Raw genomic sequence first — 17,857 nt, 5'->3', positions numbered from 1 at the left:
TTTGGCAATAATCATTGTCTCACATAATAATAAATTTATTCCTTTATACAAATTTCCCACCAATTCCATTTAGTTTAATAATTTTTTCTGGTAGCAATAAAAAAATAACTAAATATGTTGAAAATTATGACATACTTGGGTTGCACTTATAAGAAAATTAAAGATTTGTGTGTCAGAATTAAAAAATACTCAGAATTTAGGGAACAGAAATATGAAAGAATTTATTATAAATAATAGGAATAATTGTGCCTTTGTAATTCTATGAGAAATGATTAAGCAAATGTATTTTCAATGTGCAAATGGATCAAGATTATTTTGCTCTATTTCATCTGATTATCAATCTAGAAAAATTCTCTTAGTATATAACAAAATAATTTTCAATTCAAAATTAATTTTTCTTCTATGGCATAGTAATTGAATCTGTATCAGAATCATTAGTTCTATGTTTGTTTTCTCTACCTTGGCTAATTATTGTATTTATATTATAATTAACAAGATAATTAAAATTATTACAGATGAGATAAGTTTTGGATAGATGAAAAAATCTTTCATGTATTTTTAAAAGTTGGTTTTAGACATCAAGTCTGAGCAAAGTATTATGCTTGGCACAAACTTTGAAGGAGAAATGATATTTGCTTTGTGAAAAAGAAAATAAATTTGTTGTAATTATTCAAAATTATAGTAACCTTGAAGTCCTAGGATTTTAGTTGGAGTTAATCCTCTCTTTTCTTGTTTTATATTTGACTTTATGTCACATCTTCTTTTTTTTCTTATTTTTTATATTTGGTGTTGACCTTGGAATATCTGACTGGGGCTTAGTAGCTTATAACTAGACTTGCATCTTGAATATGACAAAGTTTAATATGGAGAAAATTTGATATACCATGAGAATAGGTAAAAAATGTTGAATTTAATTGAGAAGTAATTTCAAAATCTATCATTCATAGTATGTGCATTACATGTTTCATGAAGAGCAAGATGGTCGCATCAAAAGTGGTAGGATCCATTCTGCACTCTATTCTTGTAGAAGAACATAACCTCAAATGTGTTCAGAGGGGAGAGATTAAGAATGTTAAAAACTTGAGAAACAGTGCCAGGAACAAATGAAGGAAAGGAGAAGGTTGAGCAGAGATAAGCACAGAATGAGAAGCATAGTAGCTCTGCACCACTGTTAGTGGGCTGTCCTAAAAGCCAGGCAGCTGACTTATTATGAATGCATCTGTGTGATAGCCTCCAGGATCTTTGAGGACAAGCTGTGCAGATAATGAACTTGGATTCATTATGAAGACTTTCTATGGGCTAAGGGTATTATAAGGTGGTGAGTACTTTTCTAGAATGTACAAGGCTGTGGGTTTCATCCCCAACACTGCAAAGAAGAGACTGCTAGTCAGAGGTACCCCCAGAGATGCTTCCAAATGGATGAACTCTGCATCAACAGAGGTATTTAATTAGTTCAGAAGACCCCTTTCGTAGGACCTCATTGAGGGTATCTAAACATAATAAAAGTGTTTAAACTATATGAATTTAGGGTTCATCTGTCCCTATGAATCTAGAATATCCTTGTTCCTCACTTGCCCAAAAACTGTTTATATCTCAGAAAGATACCAAAATGGCAAAGTAAAGCAGAAGGTATGCTTATGCATTCTTGTAGAATGTGATGACATTTTATTTTTTAAGGAACCCAAAGAGAAAAAAATAAAACCTACACACAAAAGGAAGGCTGTTAACTCTCCTCTCCAAAAAACAGAATAATGTATGAGGTACTAATTGGGGGAAAAGGCCACCACCTTTTCCTCTTTTATGGAAATTGGTAGTACTGGATAATGCCTTAGGTTTTATTTTAGTACTAAGATACTAAGTGTTATAATGTGCCTTCTGCAAATGATTTGCAATGGAGTTGCCTGAAACAGGAGAAGAAAACAGAACCAGAGGTACAGAGTGCTACTCTTTGCTTTCTTCATAATCTTCTCCACAAATTTCTTAAATTTTATTTGAGAAACGGATGGGTGAATGTATATGCTTTCTTTAAAGAGGTAGGATTCACATGCTTGGTGTTTTCTACTTACAAATAGGACACTTTGTGGGTTTTTTCATTTCCATCTTTTTCTTCCTTTCTCTGAGATGGACTACTATGAAGTTTTTGACTATTCTGAGGTTGACTAGTCTGGATATCATCCTGACATGTGAAATCTGGCCATTTAGAACTACTTTTGCTACTCTGTTTCCTTGCCTCTCATACTCTGCCAAGCAGCCTTTGGGACTTCTTAAATATTTGCATTCAACATTCTTCTATGAAAAAAAAAATTGGCTGAGGGGTACCAGGGATTAAACATAAGGGGGCTTAACCACTGAGCCAGATCCCCAATTCTCCTTTTCTTTCAATGTTTTTATTTTGAGACATGTTCTCACTAAGTTGCTTAGGACTTCTCTAAGTTGCTGAGTTTGACTGTGAATTGTGAACCCCCTGTCTTATCCTCCCTAGCCACTGGGATTACAGGCATGCGCCATAGTGCCAGGCTTTTTTTTCTTTTTTTAATTTAAACTAAATTTCCCATTCCTAATTTATTAGAATTTTTGCTCATTAGTACTTTTATGGTATAATCACTGCTAGAGGAGAAAGTGGTTCTCGCTCATTCTCTTAAGTATAGCAAATGCAGATTTCAATTAAGTTGAAACTCCATGTGCTGATGAATGATGCTATTGATTTGCATCCAAGACATTCACAAATTTGTTTCCCTGACATAGAAAGGGTAGCAATCACCAATCTTGATCAGGAGGAGCTAAGAGGAGGTTGCAACTACTCTTTTCTCCATAATTCTCTACTTAATGTATTATTATCTCTTATTGGTCTCCAAGATAAATAAATATAAACACACACACACACACACACACATACCACACATCATTTATTAATTGATTTTACCACATAGTAAAATGGTTGCCTATTTTTTTCCTTTTAAAAGGAAAAGTGGGTAGAAAATAAAATGTTCCAACATTATCAGTAACATTTTCACTCAAATTTGGTGAAAGATTTTATAGTGATAAATGATATGATTTAAAATGCAAAATGGTCCTTTAAATGTCAACAAGAAGTTCTAGTAAAAGATTATGGGAAGTTGTTAAGTGGTGGTAGCAGCATATATTTTTTTATCTTTGAAAGATCTCCATAAAAACAGAACAACTAGATATGAAAATCATAAACCTGTGAGCAGCATTTACAACAGAACTAGCTGACAATTTAGGGCCAAAATACAGGTATCAGCCATAAGTACATATAAAAATAAGCCTCCCAGAGCTCCAGGACTCAAGTGTTGTCACCATTGTGTGAGAGGAAGCAAAGGAAGCCACACAAGTCCAGTGATCCTGAAAACAAGACAACCACAAAAGAGCCATGGGGCATTGGTTGGAAACAGCAATCCTATGTGAGGACAGCAGCAGGAAGCAGGAGGGGAGACTGATAGCTCAGTTGCAGGTAAGAGCAAGGAACCTGGGTAGCATTTCTGAAGGACCTGGAGGAGCATGCCCAAGGAATTCTCAAAACTGACCTGTCAGGACCAAATTCCATGACAGCGCCCACACGAGGATAAAGTGCAATAAAAGTTCAGTAGTACAGGGGCAACATTGATTTTTAAAAGAAGGATTCTATAAAGCTGGAGATGGGAACAGAGGAAATATCAGGAAATGAAGCATTGTATTTTTGTGTGTGTGTGGTAGCTTTCATTCATTCTGTACATACTGTGCATCAGGCACTATTTTAAAAAATGGGATATATTTAAGATGTATAAGATGTTTTGTATTATGTAGACATAGAAAAATAACTACCATTGTTAAACAATGTATCCTATGCATCAGTGTCCATAGTTACTTTTAGTAGGATAAAATCACAATCTAGTCTCCTAGCAATTTTTCAGTATACAATCAGTTTTATTAACTTTAGTCCTCATTCTGTACATTAACTCTATACATGGTTCATCCTACATAACTTCAGTTTTGTATCCTTTGACCTAATTCACCCTAGTTCCTTCACCCTATAACTTTACCCCTACTAACCACTGTTCTTCTCTGTTTCTGTACATTCTTTTTATTTCACATGTAAGTAAAATCAGACATTTTTCTTTCTGCTTCTGGCCTATGTCACATAGCATAGTGCCCTCCAGTTCATCAGTGTTATCACAAACAGCAGTAACTTTTTCTTTTTGAAGAATTCAGCGTTTCGGTGTATGTGTATACATATACATATAATATATATGCATATGTGTGTATATATACACACACATTTTCATTACCCTTCATTTGCCAATGAATACTTTGGTCATTTCCATATCTTGGCTCTTGTGGATTATCTAAAAGCACTATTTTAAACAGTAGTTGTTAGTTTCCACCGAAAATGATACAAATACCAAGAGGTTCATTTACATTCCATTTCTACTCCCTTTTCTTGAACAGTTCTTGGTGAGTTATCCAAATGATAAGAGGAAGCGAACAAAGAACAAGTGATCTCAATAATTCACAGACTTTATCAACCACTGCATATTATACTGTTGGTTATACAATAAAATCAGTTGTTTTATAGGTTCTGATAGATATATCTCAGGTGTTGTGCTTTTCTATTTCTTTTTTTTCAATTTTAATATGTTGCAAATGGCCTTACTTTCATAACTGTAACCTGGCTTACACAATACCATTAAAGTTGTGATTGGCACGTCTTTATCACAATGTGAATAGACTGTACACTCAATGAAGCTTTTGAGGAAATTAAATGAATCTTTGTTAAGACAGTGATGAACATCAGTGGACATGTGAAGTAAGGAGTGGTGACAGTGGCTATTAGTAGCAACATTCCATCTGTCAATACCTCTGCAAGTGATTTACATCACATATTCCTTAACATCCAAAAATAAAAATATTATTTTTCCTGTCAGGATTATAGTTGTAATTTTTTTAAATCTCCAAATTGATTTGACAAAGTATGGTCCCAAAACTGCAAAATACATAAATTGGATTTCTGAGATTAAAAAATATATATATAACCCTTGTGGTTCTCCATTGTTCAATGTAGAAATTTAAATAGGTTTACAATTTTTCTATCATTATAATTTCTCTTATGTGTATACAAATTAAGATTCACGTTCTCGTCTTACATGAGGCTCAGCTTTTGTCCTAGTTTGAGTGGTAGGCTTTGTGCTAAATCTTCCAGTGAATAGCATCCAGTCTTGGATTTGGTAACATAAATTATCCTCTGGGGTTGTTTCTGACTCATGTGATTAAATGTGGTTGAAAGCACACAACTACTTTAGAGGACAAAATAGCTTCCCATTTATGATCCCTCAGGTCGCAGCTGATGAGAGCTTCACTACCCTTCTCTCTTTGACTTCATTTAGAAACACATTGGTACTGCAGACAAATCACTTTATGAGGACAATATCTTGAGGAGCACGGCCAGTCTTATTGTTGTAGGAATGGCACTAACTCACGTTTGACTTTTACTGGAACATTTATGACTAGGGCTGCATTATCTTGTCTTCTGGCCCCGTCACTGTTCGATAGTGAACTAGCTCGTTTTCACACCCACTGAAGAGTACTTTTCTTCAGAGTCAATTGCCTGACTAATAGAAAATTATTACTCAGTTTTAGTAGAAAATAACTACTTGTGGCAATTGAGAGCCCTCACAAGTGCATCAGAAGATCCCTTGGTCCTAGTGTGAGGTGGCTGCTAAGAGCTGAATTTGGGTCTTGATGGAGGGAATCTAATGGAATGGCTCTAATTCAAGAGCCATATGAAGAAGGAAGATAGAATTTAACAGGCTTCATTTGCATGAAGATTTATGTCTGAAAGTGCTGTCAATCACTTATCAGAGTCTCACCACTCCCCAGTGAGGCCAGTAATGCAGGCACTGTCATAGTCTAAATTAAAGTGACTGAGGCTCCCAGAAACGAAGCCATTTCTAAAAATCCTGCAGCTCTTTAGCAGTAAAGACCAGAAGGGTGTTTTCATTCATTGCATTGGATCTGTGGGATAAGGAAAATAAGAACCAACGATAACTCCAAAGTACAAAGTTTAAGGAACTGGGAAATGAAATTATCTGGTGACCAAATTAGAAACATCAGAAACCAAAGTTTGTTTTGGAAGGAACAAGAGGGAGTGGATTTTGAGCATATTTGGTTTGAGCTGATGGTCACATCACAAATGGGACACTTCACAAAAGCCACCAAAGAGAGGGACTGGCAAAGGTAGAACAGGTGGGAAAGATAGAAATTATAATAGGGGAAGCTGAAATCTAAGAGACTAAAGGAGCCTGCTGCAGAGAAAAGAAAGTTGGAGTGCTCCCAACTAAACCTTAGGACATGCAAACATTCAGGATTTTTGAACAAGTAAAGGGGACAAGATCAAGAACAAAACAAAACAAAAACAAAAACAAACCCAGAAAGCAGCAAGATTCAGGTGCATGAAACGGGGAAGAAGAATGAAGAGGTCGGGAACACTATGAAGTGCTGTAGAGATGTCACAGAAGAGAAAAAGAGGCATTAATCTGATAATGAGATCATTAGTAACCTGAGAGAATGCAATTCTAAGAGTGAACAGGCACCCAATTTAAGAGGTTTAAAAAAATAAAAATGGTTCCATGATGTGAAGGCATGCATTCAAAAGACAGAGTACTGAGAATACAAAAAAAAAAAAAAAAAAAAAAAATTCAAAGGATCTTTTTTTCTGAGGTTGAGTACAGACATAAGGGGAGAAAAAATAAAACAACAGAAGGAGTGTTTTAAGGTGCTTAGGAAGGAAAGGAATGAAGTAACTTCATAGCAGAGATGGGATTATTAAGCAGGAAAAGCAATTATGCAACAGAGAAGAGTATTTCAGATAAGGAGCAGCTCCAAAGGCACTGATGAGGTGGGGGAGGATTAGCATCTTCTTAATGGCTTAATCTTCTCAGTAGAAGTGGGTGGAGAAGTACAGAACTGAGGGAGGGCGGCAGGAAATTAGATGCTGGAAAATGAACAGACAGAGTCCCAGCGTGTTCTAAGGATTCAACAAAAGAATTAGTAAACTGATCACTGACTTTCCAATTAAAATTACAGTATGATTTTGAGGGAGCTGGGTTAACCTAAAGATGTGACTTTTTCTGCACTAACTGCATCTGCTTAGATCTGGAATAAGAAAACATAGGAGATGAGGATATTTCATGAGGATGGGGAGAGCTAACCCAGAACAGATTGTGAGATGGATGAGAGAATAAAGTGTAAGTGGGTTCAAGGAAGCCCTCAGGGCTGACAGGAAGTTAAGTGAAGGCTGGGTGAACTGTAGAGACTGATGTGAGTCACTGCTCTATAATCCAAAGGACTTAGAGGCAGTGCCATGTGGTAGCCAAAGTCTGGAGATGGCTGTTTTAAAGCAAAGTAGAATGAGCAATATAGAAAAGATGGAAATGGATATTTTCAAAATAATACAGGAGGAACCCTGAAATAGATAAATTTTCCCCAAATAGACTGTATATGTCTGAATTTTCCTATAGAAGTGTGTCAATAATTATCGAATTGGCTGAGTCCTGCATTGATTTATTCCCAACTGAATGCCCTCCATGGTATTATCACCAGTCATTCTCAGTTTTGGAAACAAAGAATGATAACAAGCAGATATCAAAAGATGGGGAGAAATGTCAAGAACATAGGTTATCACTCAAGAATCTGGATGCTATGCTATAGCATAAGCACAGCATTTGACTTGTGTGCAAGTCAACACAAACTTTTATAATGAATATGAGTGATGACCATGGCAGATCGAAATTTTCCCAAGTACCAGTAATCAATCAGAGAGTGCCTTGTCTGTATAGCATGATAAAATTATAATAAAATTAAAATTAGATTAACTTTTTATTAGCCCTATGTGCTAGACATTCTAAATCAGTACTGATAAAATATTCTTCACTGAAAGAAACATTTGTCAACCCAAGTGCTAAAGAGTGGATTCAGCTACTATTGAGATTTACTGACATAATATATGTATAAGCTTCAACTTGGCACAATTTTATTATTTGTCCTTCAGTACCCATTGCCTTCTATGTGGCTGTTAATTCTTAGAACTGTCAGTTACATACTAGCCCCCGATAGTGGACTCAACCATGTGCATTCATTCAAAGAATAAGTACCTAGGGATTTGGGATCCATGACACTTGCTTCAGGCACAAGTGTCCCCAACCCCAGTGGTACATTATATGTTTGGGTTAAAATAGTAAACTCAAGACAAAGTGTTCTAGCATTGTGGTTGTAATCATAAAGATGCAGAATTCAAAGTACTTCAGTTCTGTTATTACAAGTGCAAATCATTCTCTGAACTTGGTGGCATTCCCACTCATTTGGCAACTTTCCTTCGTGTGTCTTTCTTCTTTTTCTTCAGAAAAGTACATTCATTCACTACAAGTCTCCCTTTTGCATGGTAATATTTACTTTCTTTTTCTTTTTTTTTTTGTATTTTTTAACTGGCCTGTTTATACCAATGAAATTCAAAACCTCCAAATTTTAATTGTCTGCATTTCTTTTCTGTTCGTTGCTATTATTCATTTCCTTTTGTGATGATTACTGAAAATAATGTTGTGTTCTAGAGAAGGCAGATGTTACACAGAGGGTCCACTCCAGGTGGTAAGTATCTTCAGTACCCCATGCACTGGGTATCTCAGAGTGGAACAGGATGTGACACTTGGCCTCTAGAATATTTAGAGAACAAGACAGCTATAAGAGACTGTGGTATGCAGCCACATAAACAACCCAGGGTGTGCCAAAATGTGGCAAGAGATATTGATAAAATACCAGGAAATGTCTGAAACAACAAAGGCTTCTAATCTGTAGTAGGAGAAAGTTCTGGGGAAAAAATGTGAATTGGATAGTGTTTGTGTAAGTAAAGATGATTGAAGTAAGCAGCATTCCAGCTTGCCTGAAGAGTGGGATGTAGACAGGAACAGAGAGGTATCGGCTCTCACCCTTCCCTGTGCTCTTTGATTCACTGAAGTCCTTTTTAAATATACACCTTCCTGGATCTCACCTAGAGATTCTGAGGTTGGCCTCAACATCAGTTTTGTTTTGTTTTTGTTTGTTTGTTTGTTTGTTTGAAGTTGTCCCAGATGATTTTATTTTCAGTGAGCCTTAAGAAGCACCAGACAGTGAAATAAAACAATGGATTTTTATATAAAATAAAAGATTTTTTAAATAAAAGATATTTCTTCGCATGTTAAAGAGTCTGTACTTGATTTAGCAGAGAGTAGAGAATCATTGAATTTGTATACTCTGAATACTTGAACTTTTGGAAAATCACATAAATTATATGATATTTTGTTAAGCATACTAGATAGTAGTCCTATATGTGTTTGGGGACAGTTTTCACTTTGGACTTGTACTGATTATGGTAATGACTAATATTTAAGGATGACCCATAGGATAATTCTAGTATAAATTCAACTTCTACATGAGAAACAACCAAAATAAGATAAGCAGAAAATGCATAAAAAGCACCAAAGCTCCATTTCACACCCAAGATTATTCCTTGGAATTTCAGCCACATCAGAAGGCAAACAAATCAATGCGAATTACTCTTTTTGAGGAAAAGGTAACCCATAACTCATGAAATGGGAGTACCTATTTTAATTAGATTGCAAGTTTTACTGGCAAGGTTCCAAAGCCATTGTGTTTCCCTGTAGATAGGGTTGCCAAGTAAAATACAGGTCACTCAGATAAATTTGTATTAAAAGAAAAGAATCATTTTTTAAATGATTCCTTTCTTTCATTCTCTCTTTCTCTCTCTCTCTCTCTCTTTCTTTCTTTCTTTCCCATGAAATGTGTTAAAAAATGACTCATTTAACTGAAATTCAAATTTAACTGGTGTTTTCTGTATTTGTTTACTAAATCTGTCAACTCACTGTATTGTTTGTTAAGACAAGAAATATTCAACATGAAATAAGGGAAATGGAGAAAAACTTGTATTTCTAGGTATAAGGAAAAAAAAGTGTTCTTCATCTCTACAGACTTCAAAGCTAAGAATTGAAAAGGTGACTTTACTGCAAGAACAATGCATTTGATCACCACAAAGTCCTGCCAAAGACACAGGGAAGGTTATAGTTTAGTGTTTTTTTATTTCATTCACTTTGGGAGGATGTACTTGTTTGAAGACCTTAGAGAATCATCCACCTGGTTCTTTAAGATGTGTTGGGATCCAGCAGCATTAGCATTACCAGGAGCTGGTTAGAAATGCAGAGCCCCCAGACCCACTGAACCAGACCCAGCACATGAATAGATGCCTTTTGATTTGTAGACACAGTCCAGTTTGAGAAATGCAGATTTAGATTTTTCGTTGATGGTGGGTTTTGTTTTTTTTTTTTTTTCAGAGAAGGTTTATTTAGGAAGGTAGAGATACATTCAAGGGGGTATGTAGGCCATCTTCAGAATAATAAACAAATACAGATTTTATAGTTTTCCAAAAACATGGCTTAAGAAATCTAGGATTTGGGGCTTGGGCTGTAGCTCAGTGGCAGAGCGCTTGCCTAGCATATGCAAGGCACTGGGATTGATCCTTAGCACCACAAAAATATAAACAAATAAGCCAGATATGATAGCACATGCCTGTAATCCAGTAGCTCTGGAGGCTGAGACAGGAGTATCAAGAGTTCAAAGCCAGCCTCAGCAACAGCAAAGCCCTAAGCAACTTGGTGAGACCCTATCTCTAAATAAAATACAAAATAGGGCTTGGGAAATGACTCAGTGGTCGAGTGCCCCTGAGTTCAATCCCCAGTACCAAAAATAAATAAATAAACAAATAAATAAAATAAAGGTATTTTATCTATTTGCAACTACAAAACAAAATTTTAAAAAGAGATCTAGCATTCATAACTCCCTCAGGTGTCTGGGAACACATGTAAGTAGGGTTCTCACTACCACAATTAAGGGAGATTTACCTTGTGTGGCATTTTATTTGAAGGGGCAGGGTCTCTGGCTTTAAGATTGTTTAAAAGAAGAAATTTGAAAATAATCAATAATCTAGTTCATTTCATTGTCTGGATAAGGAAACATAACTAAGAAGATGTGTGTGTGAGACTTGGCCATAGTCCTATGCTGGGAAATGATTCCGACCACTTTCAACCTCTCTGTTCAATTGAGGACAGCAACTCAGAATACCCGAAATTTCCAATCAGCTGCATGTCAAATGCCATCGTGCACCTTGAGTGTCTTCTCTCTGGGTCTTGAATTTCTAGATTAGCCCTTTTACATTTTTACCTTTAACTTCTTTTCAAGGGTTCATCTAACCCAGCAAACAGCACTATCTGGACTCGGCACTGGAGGACAGATCCTCTGCTGCAGTTTTGTGTACACTGCTCACTGAGGGTACCCTACACGTTTGTTTATGAATATTTCAGCTAATTATCTTACCACAGACCATTGAAACAAATCTGGATAACTGTTCAATTAATAGTACTGAAGGAGTATGTAGGGAGAATCCTACTGGCACAGCCCACCCTAGTGCTGACGTATCACTGTGGGCATTTTCTTCTGCATGTGATTAATCACACAAATAATTCTCAGAAATGAAATTAAAGATTACCCACGCATATCACCCGTAATGTTTTAAGGCATTACATCTGAGTCTCTGTAATGAATTAACATCACAGTCTGGTTTGAATTTTATGATTTTTAGCAAACATCCTGCTCTGTTAGCAAGTGACCCCGTGGCCTCTATCAGTTTCTGTAATCATGTGAATTAACTATTCTAAAAAGGACACAGATTTGGAAATGTCTAAACTTCAAGAAAGAAGTTCAGTATCTCCCTTCCAAAAAATGCCAAATTACACTCATCACATTTGCAAGATCATGGCAGGACCGGAATAATGCCCACGTTTCTAGATCTCTCTGTCCATGCCCTTCCCAGTCCCCAGGAGAGGCAGATCACTTTGTAGTACCAACATTAAAGACTTTCTGTGAGAACTAAATATTTAGTCATCCTGGTAAAATCATAGTTACCTTTTATTTTCATTTATATAGATGTCTCTGAGTAGCTGAAGATTGACACCCAAAAAAAGCAGTTTCAATTAGAACTAATTTATGTAATTTTCACTGGAATTTATGAATTCTAAAGATTAATAGAGTAACACAGGCAGGACAACGATCAGAAGAACTACAATAAAGAAGGTCTGCTTATTTTTTTTTAATTATGATCTTTTTCTGACCTTTAAAGTCAATTATCTCAAGCAAGCAAGAATGAAGATTTTAGAGAACAAATTAGCTCTCATTTTTACAGAGGAGGAAACAAAGGTACAGAGAAATCAAAGGACTTATTAATGACCACAAAATTGTCTTGTGATATGAAATCACATTGCTTGTGAAAATATTCTAGGAAAAAAAAGAAAGGAATTTGTTACTCTTTATTTGGAATTTTTAGAGGTAAGATTGGTATGTCAAGGGGTTGTAAAGGAACATAAAATAATACCAGTATTTTAAAACTCCATTTGCTTGATCAAGTGTTAGCTTTCATTATAGGTTGTGTATCCCTTTTCCAAAATACTTGGGAGCAAAAATATTTCAGATTTTGATTTTTGTTAATATTGGAATATTTGCATATACATAATAAGATTTTGGGGATGGAATCTAAGTTTCAAAGCAAAATTCATTGTTTTGTGTTTATCTTATACACGGAGAGCCTAGAGATAGTTTTGTAAAATGTTTTTATAATTTTATTCATGAAGCATTGTTTCATCATGTGGAATTTTCCATTTGCGACATTGTATCAGCACTCAAAGTATCAAATTTTGTAATGCTTCAGATTTCGGATTTCCTGTATAAATATTAAGGTATTTATTATTATGGGTACTTACCCATTCTTTTAATTTATTTTTTAAAAAAACTATAAAAGTATAAGCTTTTGATTTTGTTTGAAAAGAAAATTCTCAAATAATTTTGTAGCTACATTACACTGATAACATTTTATTCAAATTTAGTAATAAAATGCAAATGAGTGATATACACTGATAATTTAGCCAAACTGTAAGTGAGAGGTGTATCTCTGGGGATTTTAAATCTTGTGATGGTATATTTATATTTTTTTCTAAAGTGAATATCAGAAAAAAATTAAGAACAATGATCTTTAAGAATGATGGTCAATGATCTTTAAGAGTATGGAAAAAATGCCTAAAAATAAATTTGTATTGTATTAACAGAGGAAGCTTCACTGCCCAACATATTTATGCTATATTCTATGGTGAGCTCACAAAATACATGGTTAACAACCCTACAATCTTTTCAGCTGAGATAAAATGATAACTTAGTAATTCTTATTTATTAACAGAACATTAAAGTTTTTAATAACTTATTTTTAGGAGTAAAATGAAAGTAAAATCATGTTCACATGTTTGGGAAGTTATGCATAAGCCATTCATTTTTAAGCAGTAATTTCTAAAGTGGGCAGAAATAACTTTGGAAGTAAATTTTGTTTTAATCTCGATTGTCATATGCTGCTTTCCAGGTTTGCGCAAAACGTAAATGACTAGGATTTTCATTTTGAATGATATCCTATATGCAAATCACCTAGTACAAAGTCCCTATAGCACAACATGTTTAAGGGCTAGGCTTGGAAATTAGTGCTAGTTCATGGAGCATTAGTTGCCAGCTGGACCCACAGGGCATTTGGAGTTTAGAAAGGTGGAGACTGGAAGCAAAGTCTTAGTGGTGTTGCTTCGGCAGGGCAGTCATGGCTTAGGAAAAGCCCAGTTGCAAAGTCATGGAAACTAGAGAGGGACCTGTAAGTAGTGAGTACTATAGGCCTAGCATGTGGGCCTCACCCCTCCAAACAGGAGTAACCACCAGTCACAACACCCACCTCCCTAGATTTGCTTAGCATTTGTCTCCTCTGGTGGTGATTTTTCAGTCCCACTTCAGGTACCTTGTTTTGCTATGTGGCCCTCTCAGCTAAGTAGTATAAGGCATTCCAACCACATGATGTCATAGAGACAGCATCTAATATTATTAGTAGGCAGAATGCAATTACCTCGATTGGTATTTTTCCAGTGTAGAGTAAATACCCATTCCTACTCCATGTGAAAAATCTTCTTCCATAGTCATTCATTAATCATTGACTGTGGCACGTCAGTGACAAATCTAGCAAGACACCAAATGCCAGTATATGTACACTGACATTTGACCTTTTTTTGCATTAAAATTCTTTAGATAGAAATAGTCTTCCTTCAATATTTATTGTCTTATTTACCCCCAAATCGCAGGCCCTTTGATAAATGGAGTAATCGTTTCTAGTGTCACTGTGGTTGTGAAATGCATTTTAGTGTCTTCTGCTGCAGAATCTTAATAATTCATTTCAGCACATCTATTTCTAAACCACAGAAGTTTTGTTCGAAGGAATACTAGGGAAAAATGTTCTTTCTGACAAAACACATAACCTGTATTTTAGGACTAGTGTCTACTATGCAATTTAACTTCATAGGCTCCAGTTTGTCCCCACCTTCTGATAATGGGTTCCATTTTCAGGTCCAACAAATTGAATTTATAAACAAAAAAATATCGTAAATGGTTATCCTGAACTTAATAAATAATTTCTCAATAAACTGAATAATACTTCTTTTAGCTCATTTACTAGGAAGTCCAGCATCTAATTTGAAAGCACACTTTTAAAAACTGTTAAAAACTTTATAGTGATGCATTTTTGGTGAAATAATAAATGAAATGAAGTAATGCCAATATTAATTTCTAAAGGAGAAATTGTCAACAGCTTTATATTTAAAAGATTTATTTTAAATTGTAGCTCATTTTTTGCCTCTACATTTGAGAACTTTTCAGACAAAAATGAGCATAAGACATTAAAACTTGCCTATGAGAACTCTCCGTCCTCTGAGGCAGGTGTTGCAAATCAACAGCCACTTCCCAGGGTTAGAAGTGCCATCCTAGAGACAGAAGCACAGGGATTCAAGGGTTTCTAGAGAACAAGTTAATTTTACCTGTGGTGGTAATGAGGGCTCATTCAACATGTTAGTAAATTTACTTAAGTAGTCAATCTAGAATAGTGGGCAAATATATTTTTTTCTGATGATAGTACTGTACCCCAAAGCTCATTATTTTTTGCACTTTCTGTTGTAGAGACGTCCAAGCAGATGGCCTGCCATGAAATTTCGAAGGGGTTCTGGACATCCTGCCTACGCTGAAGTTGAACCAGTCGGAGAGAAAGAAGGTTTTATTGTATCAGAGCAGTGCTAAAATTTCTAGGACTGAACAGCACCAGTACTGGCTTACAGGTGTTTAAGACTAAAATTTTGCCTATACCTTTAAGACAAAAAAAAAAAAAATCAAAACAAACAAAAAAAAAAGACACACACGCAAAGGAGCCCTAAGCTGCTGTAGCCTGAAAGAGACGAGATTTCTGGACAAGCCCAGCCCAGGAAGTCTAAAAGAAATTTTCAAGCTTATACTGGATACCATTTACACTGAGTATGGAATTCCCTAGTGGAATGACATCTATAGTTCACTCGGAACATCTCCTGTGGACTTTTCAGAAGTATAACAATATTATGATGCTTTTTGGCTTAGGTGCAGGGTTGCAAAGGGATTGAGGAAAATAATAATAATAAAGCTTTAGTTCACAAGGGATCTTCATCTTTGGTTCAAATGTTCTTCTCTGATGTCTCCAAGGTAACCGTGTTCCAAAGCCTGAACCCTTTCACTCAACAAAGCAATGATGAATGTCTCAAGATTGCTGGGAACAATAGCTCACACGGGAGGAAAAGCAAACACAAAATAAGAGATTTTTCTATCTTTTCCAAACAGACGTGTGGCATGAGGATTTTGATTTTTTGGCTCTAGATCCATCTGTTCCAACAAGTTCATTAGTTTGCAGGATGACTCTTTCATCTGTACAGGAGGTTTGCAGGATGCCTGCCTGTGTCTTGGTCAGGAAGGCCCTTTCTATGAGCTGTGACACAATTTCCACACTGTTAGTTGAGGATTAAGAAGGAGGGAGTAGTAAATGAGGCTTTCCATTCTCTTGCCTCAGAATAAAGACATCTGATTGGCCTTCAGAAACATTGCTTCTGTCTCCCACCCACAAAGTCACACAGAGCCGCAGTCACTGTTGGCCGATGGAAACAAAAAGAAATAATACCAAGAGTTCCTTGATCATTTTTGAGACAAAAAAAAAAATGTTAAGGGATTTTAAGTATATGGGTTTTTAATTTTTTTTCTATTTTAGTGCAAAAAGCCCATTTCATTGTCTATTCCTATCCAAGAAGTAGCTCAAGTCAGGATATCCCTGGTGATATAAAGAAGGAAAGAACACTGCTGAATCATACAGTAATTTTCTTTAAAGCACATAGTAGTTACATAAATATATATATAAATATATTTTTGTTTATAACTAACACAAGGCAGGCTCTTGTGACTCTAAGAGTGCATTTTGTCATTAAGACAGAACAAATGCAAGATGTATCACTGCATTACTTCCATAGAGTTGTAAAATAATCCTTAATATTAGAATATTTTTATGTCACTTAGTAAAAGTGGTTCAGTTAGTGGCAGTGCCTGTCAGTTCCCTGCCTCTTTGATCCACTCTTTTTCATGTCCAACCCCTTCCCTCCCTGGCTAAATGAAGCAGATGCTTAAAACTCTTTAGCTGGAACTACCATTTGCCCAGTAATCACAATCCAAATTTTAAAAATTCCCCCCAAATGAAGGAAAGCATCACTTGAGGAGGAAAGGGGTTAATATGCATACTGAGCTCTTAAAGTTTAAATTTCATACTATGTACAATTTATCCACACACTGATCCATGAAACTTACATTCCATGCCAAGAAACTGTTGGTTTTTGAAAGGTACCGTGCTCAACATTTGCAGAATCAGGTCTCAGAAAGCAGAGATGTCTCAAAAGTAGCACTTTGCTATCAGCTTAGCCTCTGTGCACAATGTCTCCATTGGACAGCATCAGTCCACTAACAATGTCACACTTTATCATCACCATTGTCCAACATAAGCAAGTGCCACTTTCTGTCATGTATATTTTGCTTTATCTTTTAAGTATCTAATGAGAATGCTAACTTTTTACTAACCTGCTTAGTTAATGATGGCAAGAAAATAATAAACTGAAAAGCAAGGTGATTGAAGGATGTGATGACAATCTGCTATAGCTGTGTTCAATTTATATGAAATATCTCAACTTATTCTTGTGGAGTAGGTTGGGTCAGATAGCAATAACCAGATGATTTAACCAATGTAACTGGTGCAACTGGCATTCTACAAATACATAATGAAACACAAAGACAACTTCCTTCTGGGATATGATAATGCTTCTTCTCATCAGCTTTTATGGTAGGTGTGGCTTCCAACAGCAATGGATTGATTGGCAGTTATATAAATACTTGCATATTTTGATCCAATTCATTATACACTTCTTTTAAGCAGTAATGTTGTCCTTACACCCATCGGAGCTTGTCTTCCATTTTTACATTTACAAAATTTGATAATCTTGTTTCAATAAATAAATAAAAACCTTCTGGATTGTTCAATGATCCAAAGCACCAAGTTGGGGGAGGGGTGTGGATTTTGAAAGTAGAAAAGCTGCTATTAAAGTGTGGGGAAACTTCTTAAGAGAACTTAGAGTTCAAGGTGGTGAGAATTCTGTGTTGTGTATGAATTCTTGAGTTGCAAAGAGAAAATGTTGAGTGAATCCACCTAGAAACTTCCTTTCTATGTGTACTTCTGGTTTGCTCTTGATGCTCCTTTGCTGCAAAGGGCAAACACAGTTTCTGGAAATTTCAGAATGGACACCACAGCATTGAACCCTACATGTGTTATGTATTAGAGAAGGTGCCTGGGTATGTGACTCAA

The 17,857-nt window shown here is 35.7% G+C and overlaps 1 protein-coding gene across 2 annotated transcripts in view; it reads left to right on the top strand.

Moving 5' to 3' along the window:
• The window catches only part of Plxdc2 (plexin domain containing 2), a 421,355-nt gene extending 403,833 nt beyond the window's left edge, over window positions 1-17,522 (top strand). For both annotated transcript variants that reach the window (XM_078023341.1, XM_005325782.5), the window contains one exon: window positions 15,121-17,522. In XM_078023341.1, the coding sequence (XP_077879467.1) occupies window positions 15,121-15,237 (117 nt within the window). In that variant the 3' untranslated portion in view covers window positions 15,238-17,522. The remainder of the gene's footprint in view (window positions 1-15,120) is intronic.
• Window positions 17,523-17,857: the final 335 nt, after the last annotated feature.

Source organism: Ictidomys tridecemlineatus, chromosome 10 (genome assembly GCF_052094955.1).
Source record: "Ictidomys tridecemlineatus isolate mIctTri1 chromosome 10, mIctTri1.hap1, whole genome shotgun sequence".
In the NCBI taxonomy this organism is placed as follows: domain Eukaryota; kingdom Metazoa; phylum Chordata; class Mammalia; order Rodentia; family Sciuridae; genus Ictidomys; species Ictidomys tridecemlineatus.
This window is presented reverse-complemented; position numbering and strand designations above follow the sequence as displayed.